The sequence below is a fragment of the Apus apus genome, chromosome 4 (assembly GCF_020740795.1).
Source record: "Apus apus isolate bApuApu2 chromosome 4, bApuApu2.pri.cur, whole genome shotgun sequence".
Classification (NCBI taxonomy): domain Eukaryota; kingdom Metazoa; phylum Chordata; class Aves; order Apodiformes; family Apodidae; genus Apus; species Apus apus.
In genome coordinates, this window is record NC_067285.1 from 81,091,631 (window position 1) to 81,115,379 (window position 23,749).

Consider the following 23,749-nt stretch of genomic DNA (forward strand, 5'->3'; position numbering starts at 1 on the left):
CTGTGAGGTATCAAGAGAAAGCTCTCTATGTCTTTGGACTATATATATATATAATCTTCATATGTCCTCTAAGACTTAAGTTTTACTGACCTTGCACATTTTTGTTTAAACAACAGGTTGACCAAAAATAACCAGCCCTAAGACTCCTCCTCAGCTGCCCCTAACTACCTGGTTTCTGGAAAATTGAAGTTCAAACTATAAGTACCTTATTTTACAAAGAGAGATGCTACAAATGAAAATTTGTTGTAATTGGATTACAGGGAAATGTTGCATCCTCCGATTTACCTGATTGTCGTGTCCATTTTTAAAATTAAGGTACCTAAAATATTTGGCAAACATAACATGTTACTTGTGAAAATAATACATGATAACATTTGGGTGTTGGGGTGGTTTTTTTACTATATAATTCTCATGCTGATTTGAGTGGCTTACAGTACATTTTTTGTATTTAATTAAGATTATTATATACAGATTTAAATTAAGGAAGAGTTTTTGTTCTGTTGATAGACCTCACAAAAATTTTGCGTTTGAGAATGGGCATGATTTTAAATGCAGGACATACTTGTTGTGAACCATGAACAGTCTTTATGAAACCTGAAGAAGATTTGTGAAAACAGCCTGTAATAAAAATCACACATGCTTCATAAAACACTTCTTGATAGATATCACTTGCACCATTAAGAACTAAACGACAAAGGATGTAATTTCAGTTCTGGCATGCAATATTAATCGAAAGCCTTTAAAGCATCTTGCTGATGGGAACTATGACAACATGACATTGAAGAATTGCAAACTAGAGACATCTATCTTAATCAGATTTTCAAAGTAAATGCCATAAAATAGAAAGTTATTTTTTCTATCTTCACAGGGTCACATATCATATAGAGTATTTAGCTTTTTAGCTTGTTTATGCTAAAAATAGCAGGGACAAAAGAATTCTGCCTTTCAGGTAAGTGTAAAGTTCAGTTGATACACTTGAGAAAGTTTTTGTGAAAAGATTATTATTAACTATGGTTTCTATTAGCTGCAGTAAGATTTCTAAAACATTGTGGAAAACTGAATTATGAAACATAGCTAAGCATGCACAGGTATTATCAGTATAAAGTTATTGAGGGGAAATACCTCACTAAATGGATGCAAAATGGAAAGACAAATTACAGATGTACCTTTAACCTGAAGTAACACTCCTGTAGGTAGCACATCTGAAATACACAACTGAAAAATGTTTTTCTTCAGTTCCTAAAGATTGCATTTCTGGTGCTCATTTCTTTGTCTTCCAGTGTATTTTTAACTGATAAGGAAAAGTTTCCTTATATTACAGGATATAGGAAATCATCAACTTGTACTTTGTGGTTTAAAATACCAGTGTTAAGTGTTAGGGACTATCCTATTCCCCTCCAAGGAGCTTCTGCTACTCCTCTCTTGTTGTCTGGTAGATCTTAGACAGACCCTTATCGTGTGTGCACCATGAGATGATTTTGAGTTTCTTTACCATCAAGTAAGTCTTTCTTCCCTTTCACAGCTGAAGTCTTGGTTTCTCTTTCAAATTAAAAGTAATGTTGAGGCTTAACAAAAAATGTATAACGTGAATAACAAAATTTAGGTTTTCTTTATAATTTCCTCCAAACTTAGAACGCATAAGCAAGGCCATATTTCGTAGCATATCCTGCAGTTAAATTTGCTGGTAGTTTCTCACACCCAGGTAGTTTGACAGGTTGTCAGACCCTTCAGGCAGTGTACTGATGAAACGACAAACGTTGGCCCACTTTGATCAAGCTACTTGTATGACTTTTTCCCACTTTATATTATAATAGTGTACACACACACACATAAGCTGCATATCTTGATCAAAGTGTCCTTGTCACTTCTCCGCATTCTTGTCACCACATAGCTAGCATAGAGTGCTTCCAGAGGAAGTCAGCAGCAGCACCTGCAGGTTAATTCTGTTCCCACCTCTGTGTCCATTAATTATAAAGCAAGCAGAAAGGAACAGTGCAGGCTGACAACAAATCAAAGTGAAAGGGCCGTCCCGTGGTGGCAGGCTCTGTGTCTCTTCATTCCTTGGGTTGAGTGTGTGATTTGGGTTCTTAAAGCAGTTGGTAGGACAGAACAAATTTAGACATGGATAAGATTAAACAAATACTTGGGATTAACCACAAAATGAGCAGCTACCGCAAGTTATCTTAGATTGCCACTCTAATTTGTAGTAAGTGATCAGCAGGAAACTTAGAATCTTGCACACCCTGGGAGTAAAAGTGTGGGCTGAAGCAATGGTTCATTCAAAAGACAGATCTGCCTAATTACAAATGAATACTTAAATACACATTGTTTTTCTCTAAACCCGTAACCTTTTATTTTGTTTTCATTAATTAAATACAGCTACTCATGAAAGTTGCTCCCAGAGCAGAGTCTTGTGAAGTGAATCATTTTACTTGCCTGCAGAATCACTGAAGCCCTGACCATAGCAGTGCAGATAGCCTCTCTTACCCCATTGTAAGCAGGGACTTAAAAAACCACCCAAAAAACTCCTTTGGGAGCTCTAAGAATAATCAAGGCATAAACCCCACTCTCTTCACCTTGCAGGGATTTCCAAGCTAAATCTCACTTCTGCTTACAGTACTTTTGGTCATGCGTCCCTGTGTCAATTAGGTAAAAATTCAATGCCATCATGGTGTTTATTGAGGAAATCAAACCACTTACAGAAATTACTGTTAACTGGCAGCCATCACAGGCTAGCAGACCAGGGACCAGTGTCCTGGAAATGAAAGTTTATCTTTTTTGTTATCAGTTTTCTAAAACATTCAGTCTACTCCAGCTGCTTCCTTCTGGTATATATTGTAGATATTTGCTTTAGCATAGGAGAGACCATTCTAAAGAAAGAGGAAAAAAGGAAGAACCCGACTAGAAAGAGTTAAGATGCTGGCAGACATAGGTATTGAATTACATTATGTTCACATTTGAAATGTTTATATCACAATGGAAGTCTTCGTTTTTGTGTTTGTCATGGAAACTCAAAGTTCATGTTAATTATACAGTATTAAAGTAGCTAGCTGACAGGTCTCAGTGATCTGTCTGTTACAGAAAGACTATCACACAAAATGTGTAATAAATTACGCTTTTTCATGGATACTTGGTCTGCTTTTCTCCTCCGAGTTATCCCCTTTCCCTCAAATGGCAGTAGTTGTGGTAAATGTCTCTCTCTCCCTATTTTTTGCTTTCACATTTGCGTTTTTTCTGTATTCTTTCATATGCTGTTCGAATTCCGTAACAATTAAATTATAAAAATTAATAAATGTAAATTACTTTCAGAAAAAGAAAAGAGGAAAAGGTTTTGTGAAAGTCTACAGAGTGCATAGAGTTTACCTCTACAATTGAAATGGCTGCTTTGCTTCACTGTGGTTCCCTAGGGTAAATAACAATTTAAATGTTTTGAAAAATTCATATAAGTGTAGTAAGACAGCTTTCTACCCAATTTCTTGTCCCTTTTCAGAGTTCTGTACATATGTTCACATGCATCATTATCTGATGCCGACTTACATAGTAAACGCCTCAAAAATGTGGGACATTTTTGTTGTACCTGAATGAATTTGAATGCACAGCCTAATTGCTGGGCAAATTTACATTCACTTCTAGCAGCAGAAATCTTCTCTGTAAGATGAATGGGATTGCTTTACAGTCCTTAAGGTCTAAACCAAACAAGAATGTTTTAATTAAAACTTACCATTTTTAGACATAAGCCCACCTGTACCTGTACCTGCTTATTTTTAGTGTAAGCCAGACATTCATTTAGAGTAAATCAATTAGGTTAGCATTTAAAATCCAATTCAAAGCAAAGCAACTATAACTTCCTGCAATAGTTTTTGAGTCTTTCAACACAATTGTGTGGTGCCAGATTTGCATGCTCTTTCTTCTATCTGATAGTCTATAAGAAGGAAATTTCTATTAAGTGGTTTCTTATGAAGGCCCTGGCCAAGACCCAGGACCACTGATTTTTTCACTAGCCAAGGGAAGAACTGGTTCCCTTGAGGATTCCCATTTTCCAACAAGCCAATTGAGAGAAGAAGAGAAGTAACAGGATCTCAGTACTGGCTGTTGTGGCACATACAGGAATATCTTCACCAAGAGTAGCCTCCAGTATTGCAGAGTTCTTGAAATAGGTATCTGTCATGGAAGTCACTAGAGTTCCTCATTTATGAAAAGCAAAAATCTAGTGACTTTCTGGCTGTGATGCCAGTTTCTCAGACCTGTGTGAATCCCTTGACACCTTGTGCCTCAATTCCCTTGCACGTACCATGAAAATATTTTTGTAATGTCACAGGGATGTCAAGAAGCTTAAGACTGATGCCTAACATTGCAGTAATACTGAAAGTTGTTCTTTAGCTGTTAATTCCTTTAATGGAGGAGTTAAAAAAGGGAAACTGACTCAGGCTTAAGAACAGCATTCAAAACGTGACTGTTGTGATTACTTTATCTTCCTCACAAGTCAGTGATGCGAGATTGAAGTTTCTGCTAGAAATCGCTTGGTAATCAAAAGAGCTGTGGATTCAGGAAATCTGGCGGGTCAAAGAAAAGATCGAAAGAGCAGTCCTTAGTGATCTCTCGTTCTAAATGACAATATGGGACTGAGGAAATTTAGAGGAATATAGATTTTAGTTCTGTTGATTTGTGAAAAATCTAATCGTTAGGCTCAATTCTACCTGTAGCTCTTGCACAATTAGAAGAGGAATAAATTCCAGATTTTTCAGGCGTTTTCAATTCTGTGTAGACTGTCGATTTCTGTCCAGCTGAAGTCCACTTTGGACACTAGAAAATGTCACCTGGCTGCATCTTATGGAGAGAGGCAGTGAGCTTCAAGGATGTGTGATCTTTGTGAAGCTGCACTTGCCGTGCTCTTCCACCTCCCTTCTAGCCTGCACCTTATGGTTACAACCACATACTGCAATTCTTAATTTATTTCATATGTTACTCTGTAGTTTCAGTGTCAGTAATATATAGTAATATCTATATACAAGATATGTATATAGGATAAGGGCTGTGTAGGTTCATAGTAAATTTCTGGGGGAATAATCTAAATCCCAAACAGTGGCCTGAGTAGCTGGTCTGTGGGCTGAAGAATACAGTTTCACACCTCCAACATGTCATTGGTGTACCTACTAGATCTATGCTATTATTAGGGGAGTGCATAGATACGCTTTACAGAGTCTTCACTATCCATCTTCCTTGCTGAGAGAGTGTGTGGGAAGGTCTGACTTCTGCTTGAGACAAACCTGCAGGCCTGGCATAGTCCCCTTGCTTACACCCTTCTTTGTGAAAGGAAAAAACATTATTTTATCCTCTGCTTTGTCTTTAGCAGCAGACGGTACAAGATCTGTAGTACTAAAAATTATAGATTAAAAGATGTGTATTCAGCTGAGTTTTTAAATGAGAAAAGAAATTAATGAAGAAGAGGGATGTCTCAGCCAGTAAGAGCTGCAGAGGAGGACGGTGTTGCACTGATCATGGCAATGCTGTTCAACAAGGCCGGGCAAGTAGGAGAGTCAGAAAAGGGAATAACAGAGACAAAAAGTCAGTTCCTTAGGGCAATTTTGATGAATAATTAAGCTCATTAAAAATAAAATAAGGAACATTACTTAATTTCACTTGTAATTGTTTTCTGTAGTGTAATTGATTATTTACACCTATACATTTAAACAAGACATAAGTGTGCATATATATTTTTATGTACACATATACCTATATATTATAAAATGTAGGGCCACAGTTAATTCTGTACCAGCTGATAAGTAACTTGTAATCTTAATAAGAAACAATTTTAAGTAGATACAGGCAAAAAGTCTTTGCTAGTGTTAGGCTGTTCAGCTTTCCTTTAGCCTGCTTGTGTAATTGTGGCTTGAAGCCCTTGATAGTAATTGTAATCACATGCAGTTGACAACCTTTGTGTTGCTGTTGGTGAAGACAAAGCTGATCAGTTGTGTTCTTCCTGGAAGGTAATTTTTTATTAATGTATTAGGGATGTAGTGCTGAAAACCTTCTTGGCAATGTGAATGCTGTCATTATTTTAATGACAGATTCAGCATTCCTGTTGTTTGCAACAGAAGTCATACTGACCACACAAGGGAACTGGAACCGAGAATGGAGTTCTCGGAAAGGAAATTATTCCAACGCCTAGATTTTCTATTTAGGCTTAGCACTTCAATTCCTTAACATTCTCCTGTTTTCTTTATGCTCATGACATGAGAAATCATTCACTGTTATATTTATAGTAGGCACCTGTAAGTCATTGGAAACATCTGTTTCAAGATAAATACTTTTCCTGTGTTATCTTGTACTGAGGTATTATTATTGGGTTTGTAACAATTTGCAGTCATAAGCAGTTCCATACAGGGAATTGCTTAAGAAGATCAAACAACTAATTTTAAGAGTACGTGAAAGCATTTACACTGTGAGAAAAGAGCAGGCCCTGTATCTTCTGCTCTGCTTAAGACTACTACATCAGTTTAGGAAATAGGTTGCTATTTGAATTGCATATTTTTAACTGTTACATTCTTGTCATCAGTCATTGCTAAATCATGATAAATCAAGTGTCTTGAGTTTTTTTTAATATTATGATCATTGTGTTGTATGGCAAGGTTTGTTTTCTGTTTATAACTGATTTACTACTAATTTTGCAGAGCAGATTTTAAAAATCTAACATGGATGGAGACATTTGGTTGTCTATTTTGCTGTTTCAAGGTTCAGGTTTTAAGCTTTATGGGTGTTATGTGCTTTGATTAAGTAGAACAATATTTCCCTTTGTTCTGATGGCCTGACTCTCTGATCATCTGTGACTTACTCCAGACTGTATTTATACTGCATAGTGTGAAATTGGAAGAACTCTTCTGTGTGTGTTCTAATGGATGTGACGGTCATTAAGTATATGAGTCTTCTGACGTTATAATCAGATGTGATTCAGTCTGTTAAATATCCATGAAGCAACATCTGCTTCACAGAGTGACCTTCTGCTAAAGAATACTTAGCGTCTATTAGCAGATCATAGTGCAGATCTGCCTTATTTGACATGCACTAAACTAGAGTAGTCTACTGCTGTTTAGCAACTAGCTTGTAATAATTTATTGCTGTTAAATAAAGCTTTAAAAACTCCATTAAATAATTATAGGGATTATATGCATTTCAAAAACCTTTGTGTTCTTCTAAAATTTAATTTCAGGGTTGGTTTGTTAAAAAAAGCTGAAATCTAAAGGCACATTAGGGGATCTATCAGATGTTATTTTCCGTAGGTGTTAATAAAACCAGATTAAAAAAAAAAAACACACCCTGAAACAAATTAAAACCAAATGCAATTTTACCATCTGTTGTGTATTAATTAGAACTTTGTGTATCAAGGGTAAACTTGAATGTCACTGACTGTCTGCTAATAGAATAATATGCAAATATATTAGATGATAGGATTATACTGAATTTCTCGTTCTGCTTTGGTTGTAGCAAATGCTAAGACAGTGTGTAATGAACTTTAATTTTCTTTCTTCTTAGAACAACCTCCAAATAACCAAGGCCAGTCGACCCTGCAGCCTTTGCCACCTTCTCACAAGCAACATTCAGCACAGCATCACCCATCCATCACCTCTCTTAACAGAAACTCACTGACAAATAGGAGGAATCAGAGTCCGGCCCCGCCGGCTGCTTTGCCCGCCGAGCTGCAAACCACACCTGAGTCAGTCCAGCTGCAGGACAGCTGGGTCCTTGGCAGTAATGCGCCACTGGAAAGCAGGTAATTACTTAGGTACTACTACAGACTGTGGCACTTCAAAAGAAAACATCTAATTTAATGATGACCAGCAGCTAATGCTTCCCTTCATTCAGCAAACGGAACAGAAAACTTTTCAGTACTATAAAATCTGTCCTCTCTCTCAAATCCACAGTGACATTCTTTTATCTCACAATGCCTGTTGCAGAGTAATTAGACTCAGAGACTACACTAATTTTTCCAGACGAGCATTTTCCTTCCTATTCATAATCTATGACTTTGGACTGTTTAAAGAAATTTCTTGCCTTGCTTGCCAGATACGTGTCAAATATATACTGCCATAGAGATCGAATGTCAAGGAACCTTCAGGAGTTCTTTTTAACTCTTGTACTTGGTCCCTTTGAAGAAATACCTATGCGAGGCTAGGTGTTTCTTAAAGTTTCTGAGGATTTGGTGAAATTTAGTAACTCAGTTCTGGTATAAGTCCTCATTCTTTTTTGTCTTTTAGAATTGGTAACTGGCTCTAGGAAAGAAGCTGCTAATGTAATGGGATACACTAGCTTCCATAGAAGCAGGATGATCTATAAAAAAATTTTATAGAACTTACTGACACAGAGCTGAATTTATGTACAGTGATTAATTAATACTCATATAAGACTCAATCAGCACTAATACTTTTATTAACGAAAGCCGTAGTATTCCAATTTAGTCATCAAGCTAAGCATTTATAACTATATTGAAGCTGACAGGAATTATTGAAAATGTGTATAAAATGCCTTCAGTTCATTATTTGAATCCGTTTAAATTGCATTTTGTAGCTCAGTAGAGATAGTCTAGCTGATGTTGCATGGTGTAAAACATGTATGTCCTTGAGATTCCCTGTTAGGTAGTTTTGTCCCTGTAGATGTTTCAGGCAGCTCTTCTGTCAGGCTTTGGGGAACACCTATTCCTTTTATTAGTTTTCTTGGACCTTCCTGCCTTGCTTATGAGATGTAGACACTGTGGAGTGGAATTCCACTGAATGGATTTCATCACCATACTCAGACAATTTAGTATTAATAAGAGTTTTCTTACATTATAAATGAGTTTGTAGTGGGAATGAGTTGTTTAGCATTTTCCAGACACTGGTTAGTCTTCAGCAGATAGGTGATGTCTTTGATGTTTGCTTCTATTACCATATATGTTTTTATTGTGTTTATAAAGAACAAAATTAGGACTTTAATGAGAATACCACTTCTGACCTGGAATAAGTATTTTTTACTAAGTAGAGCCTTTTCATCTTTCAAATGCTCCTGATGAAAAGCTAGCAATATTTGAGTGTTCAAGTTTTGAACACTTGTGAATTAGCTGAAATGTGAAAAATTCGCATAAAAACTGACAGAGCCCTACTGTAGTTTTTCTAATAGTCTTACTTGGTTGGAACTCTGGAGGTGAAGAACCCATCTTAATTGTAATTGATTTTTCCCTATTTGGTAAAGGTTCCCTACTGAGTGTGATTCTTAGGTTCAGTTTCAACTATATTCACAACTTTGTGATAGGTCTCTGCTTTCATCCTTTTATTAGTCTCAAAGAAGAAGTGTTTCATCTTTGGCAATATTTTAGCTTATGCTTATAGTCTGCTTTTTCCCCCCCCCCTCTTTTTTCTCTTATCTGACTGAGATGATGGCCATTTAGAGGTATAGATTGTGAGTGTCAGCATACATACATAGCTATCTTTCTATCTCTGTAGACTCGTATTGGTGATGGGTGGCATAAAAAAGACATACAATTTTCTGTCATGTATAGCTGGATAGCAAATAGACTGGTTTTGTGGATGGGCATGTAGGTGAGCGGGATGATTTGCAAAGCCTGAGGGAGGTTTTAGTCCCTATCATTTTGCAGTAGTAATGGAGGTGATTTTATAATACGTATTTCATAATATTGGATTCAGTTGTATGTTTAATAGAATATTCTGCAGTTTCACTCTGTGTAGAGTTAATACTGCTGTGTAAAGCATTGCTGTTACTGGTTAAGTGGATGAACTGTGAGGTGACAGATCAATAATATCCAACAGAAATTCCAATGTATGTTTTTTTAAATACAAAAAGACTCTCTTTAAAATGTTATGAGGGCCTAAAATTTTAATTTGGACTACGTGATTGCTGCTTTCATCTTTGATGCTATCTTTAAATGACAGTGAGGTTACAGAACAGTGACAGAAATGGTCTTTATGCTGTTTGCACTAATAAAAATCTCAATATTTTGTTTCAAAATAGCAAGAAAGTAAGCAAAATATTTCCTGCTGACTGCAGGACCTTTTCAGTGGACATTTAATGAACTTTACTATTTGGCTCTTCCCCAACCTACTGGGAGTTATGTTCATCTGTAGAAGCAGTACATCTCCTGGAGAAGCCAGCATTATAGAACAGTTGAAGGTATAAAAAAGCAGGCCATATTGAATAACTTTCCATTTTGTTCTTTGAATTAGTGGTTGGACAGCCTAAATGATGCGAATGCGTGACTTCATGTCAGGCATCTGAATATTGTAAGTTTTGATTATGTAATTAAATATTTGTAGGGGTTTTTTATTATCATTGGTCTTTTAAGTGTGCGTTCACCTCCTAATTTTGGTAAGTAGGGCTTGGGGATCAGTATCTTTACTTACATTCTCATAGCTTTGCATTCCAGAAGGATGTAAATTACTGATCTTTAAAAATAAGTAGTAAACCACTTCTTTAATGCTTTCTCTGTTATATATTTGAATATGCGGAATTTTTCTAATGCACAATCAATTATGTATGTTAGAGATGTGCAAAGGAAGATTATGTTACAATTCATAAATTTGTCCATAGAAGTAAGCTGGTAGCATTTCTCAGGCAATATTTCACAAATTTTAAGCATTTAATGTTTAAGAATAATTTTTCAGCAAGGAGAAATTTACATAGTCAAGGAATAAATCTGTGAGACTATTATATAACTTTATTCAGAATCTGTGCTAACGTGTCAGTGAATCAAAGAAGAGCTTTGCTTTTTTCTTGATTTACAGTATAAAATATCCCGTTTTTTGAAAGATGGCTTTATTTTGTATGATGGACTGTGATTTTTTTATAGAAACTAACCAAAAAACTAACATGTTTTTTATAGTCTATATGGTACTGCTTAGTCTTATCTCTCTCCTAACTTATACTTAAAACTAGGGTGGGTAGGAACATTATTGTATTCAGTTATTTATATAAAATTTTTATTGAGGAGAAAGAGGAAACTGGTTGAAGAAATACTTGGCTGGAAAATATTTCAGCGTTCTGAATTAAAGTACTAAAATACCTCAGAAGTTGTACAGGCAAAACAATTCCTAGACTGTGTTTCTTCAATACCAATTGCAAGCTTGATCCAAACTTCATTTTAGAATGCAAAGATTTTACAGACTCCTAAAAGTGTGATAACATACCCATATGTCTTTATTGGGGTGGATTGCCAATGAAGCTAGCGCCTTCAGTATTGATTAAGGTGTGGAGAGGTTGTTGATAGTTTCCAGGGAAACCTTTTAATCAATTTGTGTAGAGGCTGATAGATTGTCTGCAAAAGCACAATGTTGCTGGAGGTTAAAGTCTACTCAAAGCAGCTATTTTATGCATTCCACCCACTAAAACACTGCCTAGTTTAATCAAATTCAAAAGGATTCCACTCTGCAAGTCTCCCAGGTTTTCACAGATGGACTTGATTAGACATGTAACTTATAGTGAGTGATAAGGCATAGCACAAAATAAAGGCAGAAATTGGGGATGGAGTTCAAGTTCTGCTCTTCTGAAGACCCCATGTATCAATTTGGGCACGCCATACTGCTGGTGTGAAGGTTGAGGAAACAGGACTCTACTTAGATTGCTGAGAGTATGGATGCATTTTTAAAGACTGACATGCCATAATTACAGTCAGTATACACACACAAGAGACATGTTCATTATGTCAAACAATCAGTATTGTTTTCAAAGATGAAAGTTCAATTAAAAAGTTCTGTTTTCTTTTTGACATTCTCATGCAGTCAGGTGCTCACCAAGCATCTGCGTTGGAATCCTAGCACACTAGGCCCATATGCTTATAAGCTTTCCTTGGTGTCAATAATGTCTTACTTCACACTTTTGCTTGATCTCTCTGGCATCCTTCCTGCTCAAAAAGCCCTTGCTGTCACTATGAATACTTGGAATTTGACAACACTATGTATCTTGTCCCCTGTCATTTAGACAAGCCCTGACAGTCCAGAATCCCAACAGTATTTGCACGGTATTCTCTGAGTGTATTATTCCCCACTTCAAAATTACACACCCATTGAAGGAAGCATGGACCCCAAGTTTTTTTCCAAAACTAGTATTTTCCATTTTTAGATAGGACAAAGGAAACATTCGGTTCTAAACAAAATGATAGTATCTATCATTGTTTCTCCCCCTTCATTTTTTCACCCTTTCCTGAGAGCCAGAGGTGGGCCTTCTCTTCCCTCCCCTGCTGTTGTGCAGTGTCATTTACAGAACATGAAATCTCCACACACTCTGATAGCCAGCCCTCTGCATATTTTCTGGCTGACTGGGTATGCAAGATAGCCAACAAGAGACTGTCTTTTAGTAGTCTCAGTTCACTTTTATTACTTAATTTCTGGTCTAGCCTCATCAAGTAAACAACATCCCCCCACTATGCACTGTTCAGTCCTCAAGCGTGTCTTGCTACAGGCAGCAGCCAGGACTTTATTGCACATAAATAAGGGATAACCAAAGGGCAGCGACTGCTTAGCAGTAGCCTTGTAACACCATGTTTTCAAGTCATAATCCAGCATCTAGTTCAGAGGATAGCACTGAAAGCAGAAAAATCCCACATTCAAAATGCAGTTCAGTTTTGCACATCTGTGAAAAAAGAAATTATGCAACAGAATTAGTATATTATTTTTGTGGGATCATTCCATTCCTTAACTTGAAATTGCCACTCTAATTTCATCTTTTTGTATCTTTGTATATAGAGAATTAGGAAATCAAGCAGTCCTTGCAAATGGTCATGACAACCTTATAGAGATGGATGTGTTTTCTCCAACATATCACGATAGCAGTTATGGGTATGTGACTCTTGAGTGTTTGCATGATGCTAACTGTTGACACAGAAGACAAAATGTTATTTTTTAAAAAAATTGGGTTACAATAGTAACCAACATCTGGGATAGACTTTCTCATCTTTATATCTGATCTTCCATAAATTATACTTTATCATACTGACTCTTGGTAAATACAAAATTGGAGTGCCGAATGTTGTTTGCTTTCACTTAAGAAGATAATCATAGAATCATAGAATTGTTTGGGTTGGAAGGAACCTTAAACAAGAGTGTAATTGAGGTTGTATTAATTCTTTATGGCCTGATTCTGCAAGCTGTTATGAACTATTTGCATGCTTACACATTTGCCAGATCTGATCCTTAGTTTGTAATGTATTTACTAGTAAGCAAATGTTTGTTTTAGAAATATTATGACATATTAATGTACGATAGGAATGACCAATCAAATAAGTTAAAAATAATTATATTTCTAACCTGTAATACTTTTACTAGCTACTTTGAAATCAGAACTGTATAAATATATAACTGGCAATAGATAATTACATATAAATTAATATTTCAATTAGTTTAAATGAAATTGATATTATAGAACTATTCCATATCTACTTAACTTTGTCTTTAATATCTGTCTTATATTTTAACTACATTTTGGTATTCTTTGGTAAACTTTGTTTCTGATCCACACATAAAAACCCCTGACAAAGCAATATCATTTCTAATGAGTTCCAGCCTGTTCATCACCACAGTATTCTAAATTTTAGTAAAGAATTAATAATCATAAATTCACCTTTTCTTTTTTTGTTTATACTATGGTAAAAAGCAGACCTTTATGTCCAAATTCTATTTTGCTATTTGTATTTGATTAAATAAGGAGATCCGCATCTGTCTATTAATAACTAATTAAACTGTAAAATATGTTGACAATATACATTGGTCTGCTTCGTGTTCCAAGAACTCTTTCACTTCCACTTAGCCACAAATTAGAATCAAGAGCAGGATAAAATAAAGGAAAAGAATGGTATGTTAATTTCAGTTAGTTAATCATTATCAGCAAATTCAAAGATACTGCAGATATTTACTGGAAGACCCTAATATATTTTCTTTAAAGTACAAATGCAAGCATGCTGTATTAAAAAAGAACCAATTACCATACAATACTGATTCCAATGCATAATTGCTGAAGTACAGTTAATAGAATCATGCCTGGTTTGTGCTTTATATGTTTGTAATGGGACCACCAAACCAGGTATTTTGGCAAACGGACTAATTTATACACCATTCCTGTTAGTTGATACTAATTCAGGTAACAACACAATGAAATTTGTCTTGTTTATAATCCCTTCATTTTTAAAATTGCACTAGCAGGGATCATCACCTGGTGTGAAAGTTGTCCAGAGATAACAACACATCAGTTCCAAAGCATAATGGATTTGAGACTACAACATGCTGTCGGCATGAAGATTCAGTTTATCAGCCTCACTAACATACTGTGCCACAGCTAGAATCATTATATGTTTGTTTCTTTGTTTTCGTGTCATGCATGTGTTACATTATGATATACTGTTTCTTAGCTTGTATGGCTTACAGAGACGATATTAATCTAATGAATTTGACAATTTTCATGTTAATAATTATAATAGAAATTGACGTTTTGCTTAGAAATTCTAATGACTCATAGGCCTAGACCTAAAGAATAGTTGTTTATACCTCCAACAGATTTGTGCCCAGTGCATTAATTATCATAAGACAGCTGGAAATCTCATTGTATTTTAATGGTGTGCATTGTTGGCTTTACATGGAACCACTATTCTTTCCTTTAATATGTAAACCTATGTTAGTATACATGTTGACAAATAAGCTTAGTTTGAAGTAAAAAGTCTGTTTTTCTTTTACCTAACTTGATAGTTCTCTCCAGAAGTTATCTAGATGGCAAAATTTGGAAAAAAAAAAAAAAAAATCGTTATCAGTGAATGACCATATTTATATTTCTGGTACCTAAAACTTCCTTGCATTTTCAGTTTCTACAGAATCCTCTCATTTTCTGAAAATGTCATGTTTTCTGCAGGGTTGGAGATTGAAAACTTCCTGTTGTATTTAAGAAGTAATTATTTGCAAGGAAGTTGTTTGGGCATTTTTTACATCTGTTGGGGGAAAAGTTCAGGAGAGCCGAGTTTAAAAGAGGTCAGGTTTTTATAAGGGCATAATGAATTACATTGAAGAGTGGAAGAAGCCAGAAGTACAGAGTGGAGAGGAGAAAACTGGAAAGGACTGGGCAGAAGAGCAGTAGGAGTGGGTGTGCAGATGGGTAGATGGAGTGATCCAGGAGAGACTGAGAGTGGTTGGTTTGGTAAGGTAGGACTTAGATAAAATGCTAGAGGACTAGAGAATATCTATGATGAAAACCAAGATTATTTCTTGTTCTTTACTGCTTGTATTACTCTTGAAATGCCTTTGTATAGCATGCACCTCATCACCTATAGCTCTGACTCAAGATGGTGAGAAACCTTGGCTCTGGTGTATGGTCTACTAGTGATAGAAGCCAGAATTAACCAGACCAAAGGTTTTGTATCTGTGGGTGGTCTCTGCTGGTAAGAAGCCTTCCAATGCAATCTTGGAAATTTCACTTGCTTAAAGATATTGCAAGTTAAACAAAAAACACTTTAGTAAAAAAATGTCATCAATGCGATAAAGTTAAGCACACAAAAATAACAAAGTTAAAAGCTAATCTCTTTCTATAGTTGCATGGCTTGCTGTTCCAGTAAATGCAGCTCAAGTTGAACCAGAAAGGAATTTTAACAGATTTTAGAAATTCTTTCTGTCACATTCAAGCAGATGAGTAAACAATACCAAATATCATGGCAAAGCGAAGACCTGGGTGAGTGTATCATGCCAGCATCCACTGTGTTTGGTTAACATTGGTTGTAAAAAGAGAAGTCAGCTCCGAAAGAGCATATGTGGAAATTACATAAAGCATCACCCACTTCTGGGCACAAGGTGTAATCCTCTGTCTTGTTGAATCACTGAACAATGGCCTCTCAAATCTACAAATCTCAGCATGTTGCATATGAGAGAGTATGGAAATGTAGTATACAAAGTTTTCACCAAGGAACAGTAAGGTACGGGAAAATAGGAGACAGTTGCATCACATGTATATGAACAGTTGCCATGTTGGTGGAAGTGGCTGTAAAGTTATGACTGTGCTGTCACTATAGTGAGATAAATCTGTCTGAGTGACTGCTGGTAGTGTAATAGTGGCAGCACAGAGTTCATCATGGATTGTTGCAGACTCTGAATTGCAAGAGAACCACAGCTATGGACATCAATAAGTGAACTAAGGTTCACCGATTCATTATGATGGAAACTTCAGCCTGCTTGCAACTTGAGGCAGAATCAGATCCTATAATACACTGGCAGAGTAATACTTCACTTCTTTAACTTCCCTCTGTTTTTATTTCCTTTTAAAATGTCTAGTATCTCAGTCAGGTCTTGCAGCTGCAGACGAAATTTCAACCTTTGTTCCAACTTCTGAATTAATGTTTGGATGAATAATGCAGCTCCGAGTCTCTCTCAAACCATATTTGCTTTTTGAAATGGTCTCCATTTGCCTTTTGAGACATTTATAGCAATTGTTCTCTTTCAGCTTTATGAAGACAGCAAGGGTAACAAAAGAGATTGGACGAGTACTTGTGCCCTACCTTTCTTCTTTGGTTTTTCTCCCTAGATAGCTTAACGTATTCAATATTCAAGACAGGAACTGACCAAGATTAGAATACTTCATCTCAGAGACAACTTTCTCTCTTTTTCTCTCTATCTTGGTAAGGATGTAGTTCCAGAAGAATAGAGAACAAGATAAGGGGTTGTAATATAAAATATTTTTGCTTACATGCACATTTCTAGTCCTTACTGCAACATTCAGATGCTTTCCTCTACTCTCTCTTCCTTCAGAGAGAGGAGAACTGGAATAGCATGAACATAGGCAGTATCAGAAAGTGCATTTAGGGGATGTCAGCTTCACTGCAGGTGCTGCTTCCTTCAGAAGTGAATATTACCAACAATATTCAGAGCCAAGTCACTTACTGTAACTTAGATGGAAGCCTGTGTAAGTACTAGTCCTCTGAGAGATGCAGAAGAAGCCTGTAAGGAGAACAGAGTCACTTGATATTTTTTCAGCAATACATAAGTCTGTTTCCACTCTCTTCTGGCAGGCAGGTAATGAGACAATCCTGCAACGAAGAATACAAGTAGCTAAAGTTGTGGCAGGTTTCTTTGCTTGTCCACCCAGCACCATGAGTAATTCTTTGCATCTGACTCTCCACAGCATGGTTTAGCACTGTTTGTTTCCCTTGCTCCTCTTCACAGAGTGCGGCATAGCAGACAGGAGCATGAAAGAGCAGGCTCAGCAATGCCATCTGATTATACTGCTTCTTTTGATCCTAGACATGCATTTACATATTATAGAAGTTAACTCCTCCGGGGGAGAGAGAAATGCAGCCCAAAGCTGAATTTGAAAGGACAAACAATAGGCTGTTTACAGGTCACTCTACATACTGTAGCACTATATGCTTTCTTATACCATCAAGAAAGTAGGTATGTTGAAAAGAAAGATTTACTCTTGCACACCTAAAGAGAGGAAGTTTGGGCATTTCGTCAGTATCCAGTCCTTCAAGTGTCCATGTCCTGGCTGGTGGCTTTCACAGCAGATTAAGAAACTGTCATGACTGAAGCACTGTTTGAAGCTTCAGCTGCAGGTTGTAGTGCCTGACTTCTCCAGTCTTTCTGCAGCAGCAGCCAGCAATGGAGCAGTAACCTTCCAGGGGCCAGATATAAAAGAACAGACAAGCAGTAGGGAAAGAACTTGCAGCCTTAGTAGTACTTTTTTTTCCTTTCTCGCTTTAAGTCTTCAGTTTGTAAAGAAAGTGGGTCCTCAGTGTAAACCCACCCAAATTCAAGCAAGTGTTACCGTATGTAAAATGTTTTTCTGAAACATTTGAATAAGCTGTTAGAAGGGGCTTATCTCCAGTTCCCACAGATGTTTCCTCTGTATTTGCATATGGATAATAGCTCTCTTTCTTTCCCCCAAACTTTGATCATCATTTGATCTGATGTTATCTTGGAGCTATTTTCAGGATTATGATAGCATTGATATTGTCTCTGAGGAAGCGGAAATGTACTTTTATCTCTTCCTAGGCAATTTTATGATTGTGATTCTGCACAGAAAATAAACTGAGACAAATTCGCAGCACAGTGTAGTTTCTGTGCTGGCTTGGATTTATGTTAAATGCAGCCATATGGTTCTGTGGAAGTCAGTCATAAGCCTGTGCTAAGGGCAAACACCACTGGCTACAAAGTTTCGTCTCAGAAGAGTGTTAACAGAAGATGAAGACAGTGCTCATGGAGAAACAAAAGTCCAATTCCTTCTGGAGCCTACTGGGAAAGCTGATCTCATGCATCAGTGAACCAGAGTTCATATGAGACCTAGCCAGTAATTTCTGTTATCTTTTACATCTTCCCTGTAACGCAGTTGGCAGAGAATAATCTCTTTCCATCTGCTTCCTCAGCTTAGTGCAAGGAATCAGATTTATTGATGTGATCTATCCATTAGTGAACCAGGCAGAGCTCTCTAATGTCAAGTGGCAAATGAGGGTCACAGTCTCACTCAGACAATCCAGTTCAACCCAGCATGAATAGAGTCTGTCAGCAGAGAGCAAGCACACCCATCAGTACGTGCAGTGCAGTGATTGATTGTGATCTCAGGCCACTGGTTTTTCCACACTGGCTTTCTTCTGATTCTGACAGTTAATGTATCTGGTAGGGGTTTTGTAAACAAACAAGAAGCATGATAACCTATTCCCAGGAGGGAAAAATTCAGCTGGTTTGCATTAAGGAAAGTCAGGGAAAGATAAATACAAAAACTTAAGGAGAGAAGTTAAAGCAAACTAAAATAGCTGCAGCTGGATATGGTCAACCTCTCTTGAAGTTACTTTGTTAAGATTAATTTATTTATTTGTATGAAAATAGCAAATAAAATGCTAGATATATTTAAGGTAGGGAATGAGAGCTCCCAGATCTCAGAAGTCTATTTTGTCTGACTTTCCTATGCCCCTTTGAACCATAAGAAAAATAAAGACAAAGCTGCAGCCACCCTTATAACTTGCTTGCTTACATTGGCCTTGTGATACTGCCAAACTGTTGTAGAAGGTGCCATTACACTTTTGTAATACAGAATTACTGATTGTTGCTGTCTCCAGATAGGTGCATTTTGAGTTGGCACCATTTTTTGACAAAATCTGGTGTTTTCTTTTTAGTTGAGGTGTGCAATCATCACAGCTGTATTCATTACAAAAGAGAAGAATTATAGCTTTTAGTCCCAGAAATTCAGTAATGCCATTATATTAAACATCAAAACCAAATCATTAGGAGTACTATCGACTTCTGAGCAGAGGAGTCATGTCTCCTGACATATTGGTCCTGAGATAAATATGTCACCAGAACATAAATTCACTAAAATTTATGTTTCTCTCAACTTGCATTCACTCAAAGTGGATTCGATATATGTTTTTTCCACCTCATGATTGTTCTTGATATGATTGATGTGTTCCTAATTCTAGATGTCTAAGGTGTAGATATTACCACTTCATGACTTGGAGTGAATAGAGGGTAACAGATTGAGGACCTTACCAGAATGGGTAAGACCATTTACATGGGCTTGCTTACAAATGTCTTAACTCGCGTAATTTTGTCCACAGATTCAACATTCCTCAGAGGCAAATAGAAAATTTTTAATAGATAGTGGCCGATTTGAGTTGGTTTTGAGGGGAAGATTAACCTGTGCTCCACAATATAAAAATTAGTGTGCTTATTTCATAAGGCATTTAACTTATGATTACAGAAGACAGAATAGTATTGTCTTGGCTGGAAGACTCAAGTAAAGTACAGCAGTCTTTTGAGCTAACAGTTGTCCCCTCTGCTGGTAATAGCTAAAATGTCCAGGGTTTTACTCAACCTCAACCAGGGTGTGGTTAGTAGGACAAGAGAGGTTCTCCTCCCCCTCTATTCTGCATTGGTGAGGCCGCATCTGGAGTATTGTGTCCAGTTCTGGGCCCCTCAGTTCAAGAAGGACAGGGAACTGCTGGAAAGAGTCCAGCGCAGAGCCACAAAGATGATGAAGGGAGTGGAACATCTCCCTTATGAGGAAAGGCTGAGGGAGCTGGGTCTCTTTAGTTTGGAGAAAAGGAGACTGAGGGGTGACCTCCTCAATGTTTACAAATACGTAAAGGGTGAGTGTCAAGAAGATGGAGTTAAGCTTTTTTCAGTGATGACCAGTGATAGGACAAGGAGTAATGGATACAAATTGGAGCATAGGAGGTTTAAGGTGAATATCAGAAATTTTTTTTTTACTGTGAGAGTGACAGAGCACTGGAACAGGCTGCCCAGAGAGGTTGTGGAGTCTCCTTCTCTGGAGACATTCAAAACCCGCCTGGACGCCTTCCTGTGTGATGTACTCTAGGTGACCCTGCTCTGGCGGGGGGGTTGGACTAGATGATCTTTCGAGGTCCCTTCCAACCCCTATGATTCTATGATTCTATGATTCTATGAATTTGCAAGGAGAACAAATGAGTCAAATATATCAGATTACTGTACTTGCTATTAGAGAGTCAGGGATATACTTAAATATTTGGGGGCCTTCTTTTACCCAAGGGTAAAATAATCATATGCACAAAATGTTGATAGATTTTCTTTCCCCTTCTGTCTCTCCTCAAGTCACTTTGTATTCTGTTGTCTTCCAAATGTCAATTTTGCTATATTCTGCACTGAACCAACAGTTATCTGAAAATAGCTTTTCTAAACTCCACAGCTGCCTTTTCCTGCCCCATAAAGACCCTAAATTTTGCTTATTTGCTTTAGGCAATTACTTTTTAATCCTTTTGTATGTCTTACCCTTAAAATAAAGCGTATCAAACAGTAAGATTGTAAAAATTTTGTCTTTATGTACTGCAGGGCAAACAGTACATACTCATTATACATTTAAATGTATAGAATAAAATACCTTTTTACATGATGCATGTTTAGCCTACAGAGCAAAAAGGCACAAGACATAAGTGAGAGCACAAGTGTTTGACTGATTTGAGAAAGAGTGAGCTGTCACTGAATAAGTAGACTGGAAGAGTGTCCATTCCCTCCGTTTTTCCAGTACTGGCCATTTTCAGATAGGGTATTGTCCTAGTGATTTGCCCTACTGCCATAATTCCTGTTTCTACTTGCTTGGTTACAGTTACAGATGTTGCACACATAAGTGCTCTCTATCAAATAAGATTATCCTTTCTCCAGTTTTTTGAATTAACTAATTTGGTTATTAGTACTGCATGTGCTTGCAGGAATCCTACCCTTACACTGTTTTTTAGATGGAGACCCTGTCACGAGCCAATGCCAGGGGTGCTACCAGCTGTCAGGTGCTTTCTTGACTTCCCCCCCAGTTTGGAGGGGTTGTTGAATGAGACTGAGGGTCACACGTGGTGCTGCCTCTCCCAGAGGAATGGCCACTGCGGGACCAAATCTTAGAGTGGTAGTTAGATACACCCCCACCATGCTCACAAATTTTTACTGAGACCAACGTTTAGTTACGAATTAACCGGTTTATTCAGGGTTAACACAAACTGTGGGATGAGGTTTAGGGAAAATGTACAAGCGGCAAATGGCTACCAGGGATATATATCAGGGAAGTAATGTGCCCTTTAGGGAGGTCATGCAAAAAGTGCTGTGCCCTTAAGGCGTTTTCTCAGAGAGGGTTGTGGATCAAAGGAGAGGGAGAGGGGAGTTGAGCCCGGCAGGAAAGTTAGAGAATGTGTGTGTGTGTGTGTGTTTTTTCCCCTCCTGCTTTCCCATTTACTGAATTGAGTAAGAGTGTGCTTCCATTTTAGTTTCCAAAAAGGAAGTGGCAGCACAGAGAAAATCTTATTTGATATGAAACCTTCCCCCTCCACTTGAAGAGAACTGTCCGCATGTCAGCAGGTGCACACCAGCACTTGGTGCTCAGAGTGTACCAAATTATATTAAAAGCATGATTATTTTACTTTTATTAATATGCTTCTGTTTTCTGAGTTGACATCTTTGAGCTTTTTGAAACTGTATTTCTGTCTTATCTTTTAAGCTAAAGTAAAATTCCATTTGTGAAATAAGGGGACTTCCCAGCTGTCTTTGCATCCAAGGCTTAGTTTATGTAATAACTTCGTATTTTGCTACCGGTCTGTAGTTTAGATTAGTTAGGTACAGAATTTTTCAACCCTGAGATGTTAAGATTAGCTGTACTTTTTAATAGAAACATACATTGAATAAGCTGACAAAAATATATATTGAGTAAACAGAGATCATTAGCTTTAAAAACTTAATTGGATTATTTAATAAAATCAGAGTTAGCTTGTCTTGTAAAACATAAGCATTCTTCCCTGTATTTTTGTAATCTAAAGCTTAATAAAATATTTAAAGTGCTGCTTACATGAAAATTTAACAAGTGCTTGTTAGATGATCAGTTTTGAATGGAAGATACTCTATTTCAGATGATAGAAGCTCCCTGTGAGATGAAACACAGTGTAATTGCCCGTAAGCCAGTGCCTGGTCAAGTAGTGCAAGCAGTTTAGCCTGTAGAAATCAGTTATTTGAGTTCCATGGTTTGAAAAGACAAGGTAGGTGGATAATTAAAATCATTTGTGAATAGATTCTATTTCAGGAGCATAAGAATTTTAGCATTATCTAGAAGCAGCCTGGATTTGTTGTCAGATACCATATCCTTCTGAGCGTCTCACGGGAACAACGTTTGGCATGACTCAGTGAGGCAGACAAGATGTGCAAGTCTGATAGCGTCACACTTTAAATACTTATCACTTGGATTTAATGTAGCAGGAGAGTCTCCGACAACTTTGTTAGTAAGGCTGCTCATTAGGAATAGAGAGAGCCAAGCAAGTTTTCTTAACCCAGAGGAAGATGCCAGGCTGGATTTTCTGTCATTATTTTTTCCCCAACATTCTCCAGCCAGCTGGTGTGACCACTCTGGTATTGTATTAATTGGATTCAAAGCAAAGGAGAAGTAGCTGAAAGTGAGGAGTCATGCTGTGTGCTGCATATGACTACACACTGCTGAATTCACATATAAAAATTAGTTTTCTCTCATTGCCTTGATACCTGAGGTGGACAGTACAAGCTATGACAGCTCACACCACCATCGATAATGCAGCCATCTCCCAAGTTTATATATGGGATTAATTCCTCAAAGGCTTTGAGAATAGGGATTACAGTTTCTAGTAGGCTGTGCTGTACCAGGGCCAACATCTCAGCTCTCACTTTCTCAGAGAAAAAAAGGAAAATATCAGAGACTGACTGTTTTGTTGCATTATTTTGTTAAAGCTAAGGGTATATGGAGTTCCATTCAAGTGTTCATATAATACCGGTTTCCATTTTTAGTCTGTTGAGCCTAACAGCAAGAACAGGAGGATGTGAAAACTGTCAGTTGGTCAGGCATCTTATTTTTAACATGGAAACCAATGTTAAGGAATATTATTATCTCTACTGTATGGCTTCCCTTTCGTCCCCCAAAACAGTAGATATCGCCCTTAGAAAGGGAAACATCTACCTTTGTGTTTGTCGTGTCTTGAGATCTATGTAGATACTATTTATGAAATACACCTGGGCATAGCATTTACCATGTGTAGCCAGAAATGAAAGAGAAGGGTCAAGTGGATAATACACTTTATCAGGACTTAGTAAATCTACCTGCTTCTGTGAGTCCATAAAATCAAAGTAATTATGTTGAAAGGTATAAAACATTTTTTACATAGGCTAGTTATTATCTTGGTGTTTGCTGCATAGAAAATGTAAAACTTTTAATGAAGTAGCATCTTAAAGAGGATTTGAACAAGAAGAGCTTTTTCTTGTGAAATCATCGG

The 23,749-nt window shown here is 37.1% G+C and overlaps 1 protein-coding gene across 10 annotated transcripts in view; it reads left to right on the forward strand.

Moving 5' to 3' along the window:
• The window catches only part of TENM3 (teneurin transmembrane protein 3), a 503,658-nt gene that overhangs the window by 358,622 nt on the left and 121,287 nt on the right, over nucleotides 1-23,749 (forward strand). For 7 of the 10 annotated variants that reach the window (XM_051617407.1, XM_051617408.1, XM_051617409.1 and 4 more), the window contains 2 exons: nucleotides 7,531-7,768; nucleotides 12,726-12,818. In XM_051617407.1, the coding sequence (XP_051473367.1) occupies nucleotides 7,531-7,768; nucleotides 12,726-12,818 (331 nt within the window). The remainder of the gene's footprint in view (nucleotides 1-7,530; nucleotides 7,769-12,725; nucleotides 12,819-23,749) is intronic. The other 3 variants (XM_051617410.1, XM_051617416.1, XM_051617417.1) reach the window with 1 other exon arrangement.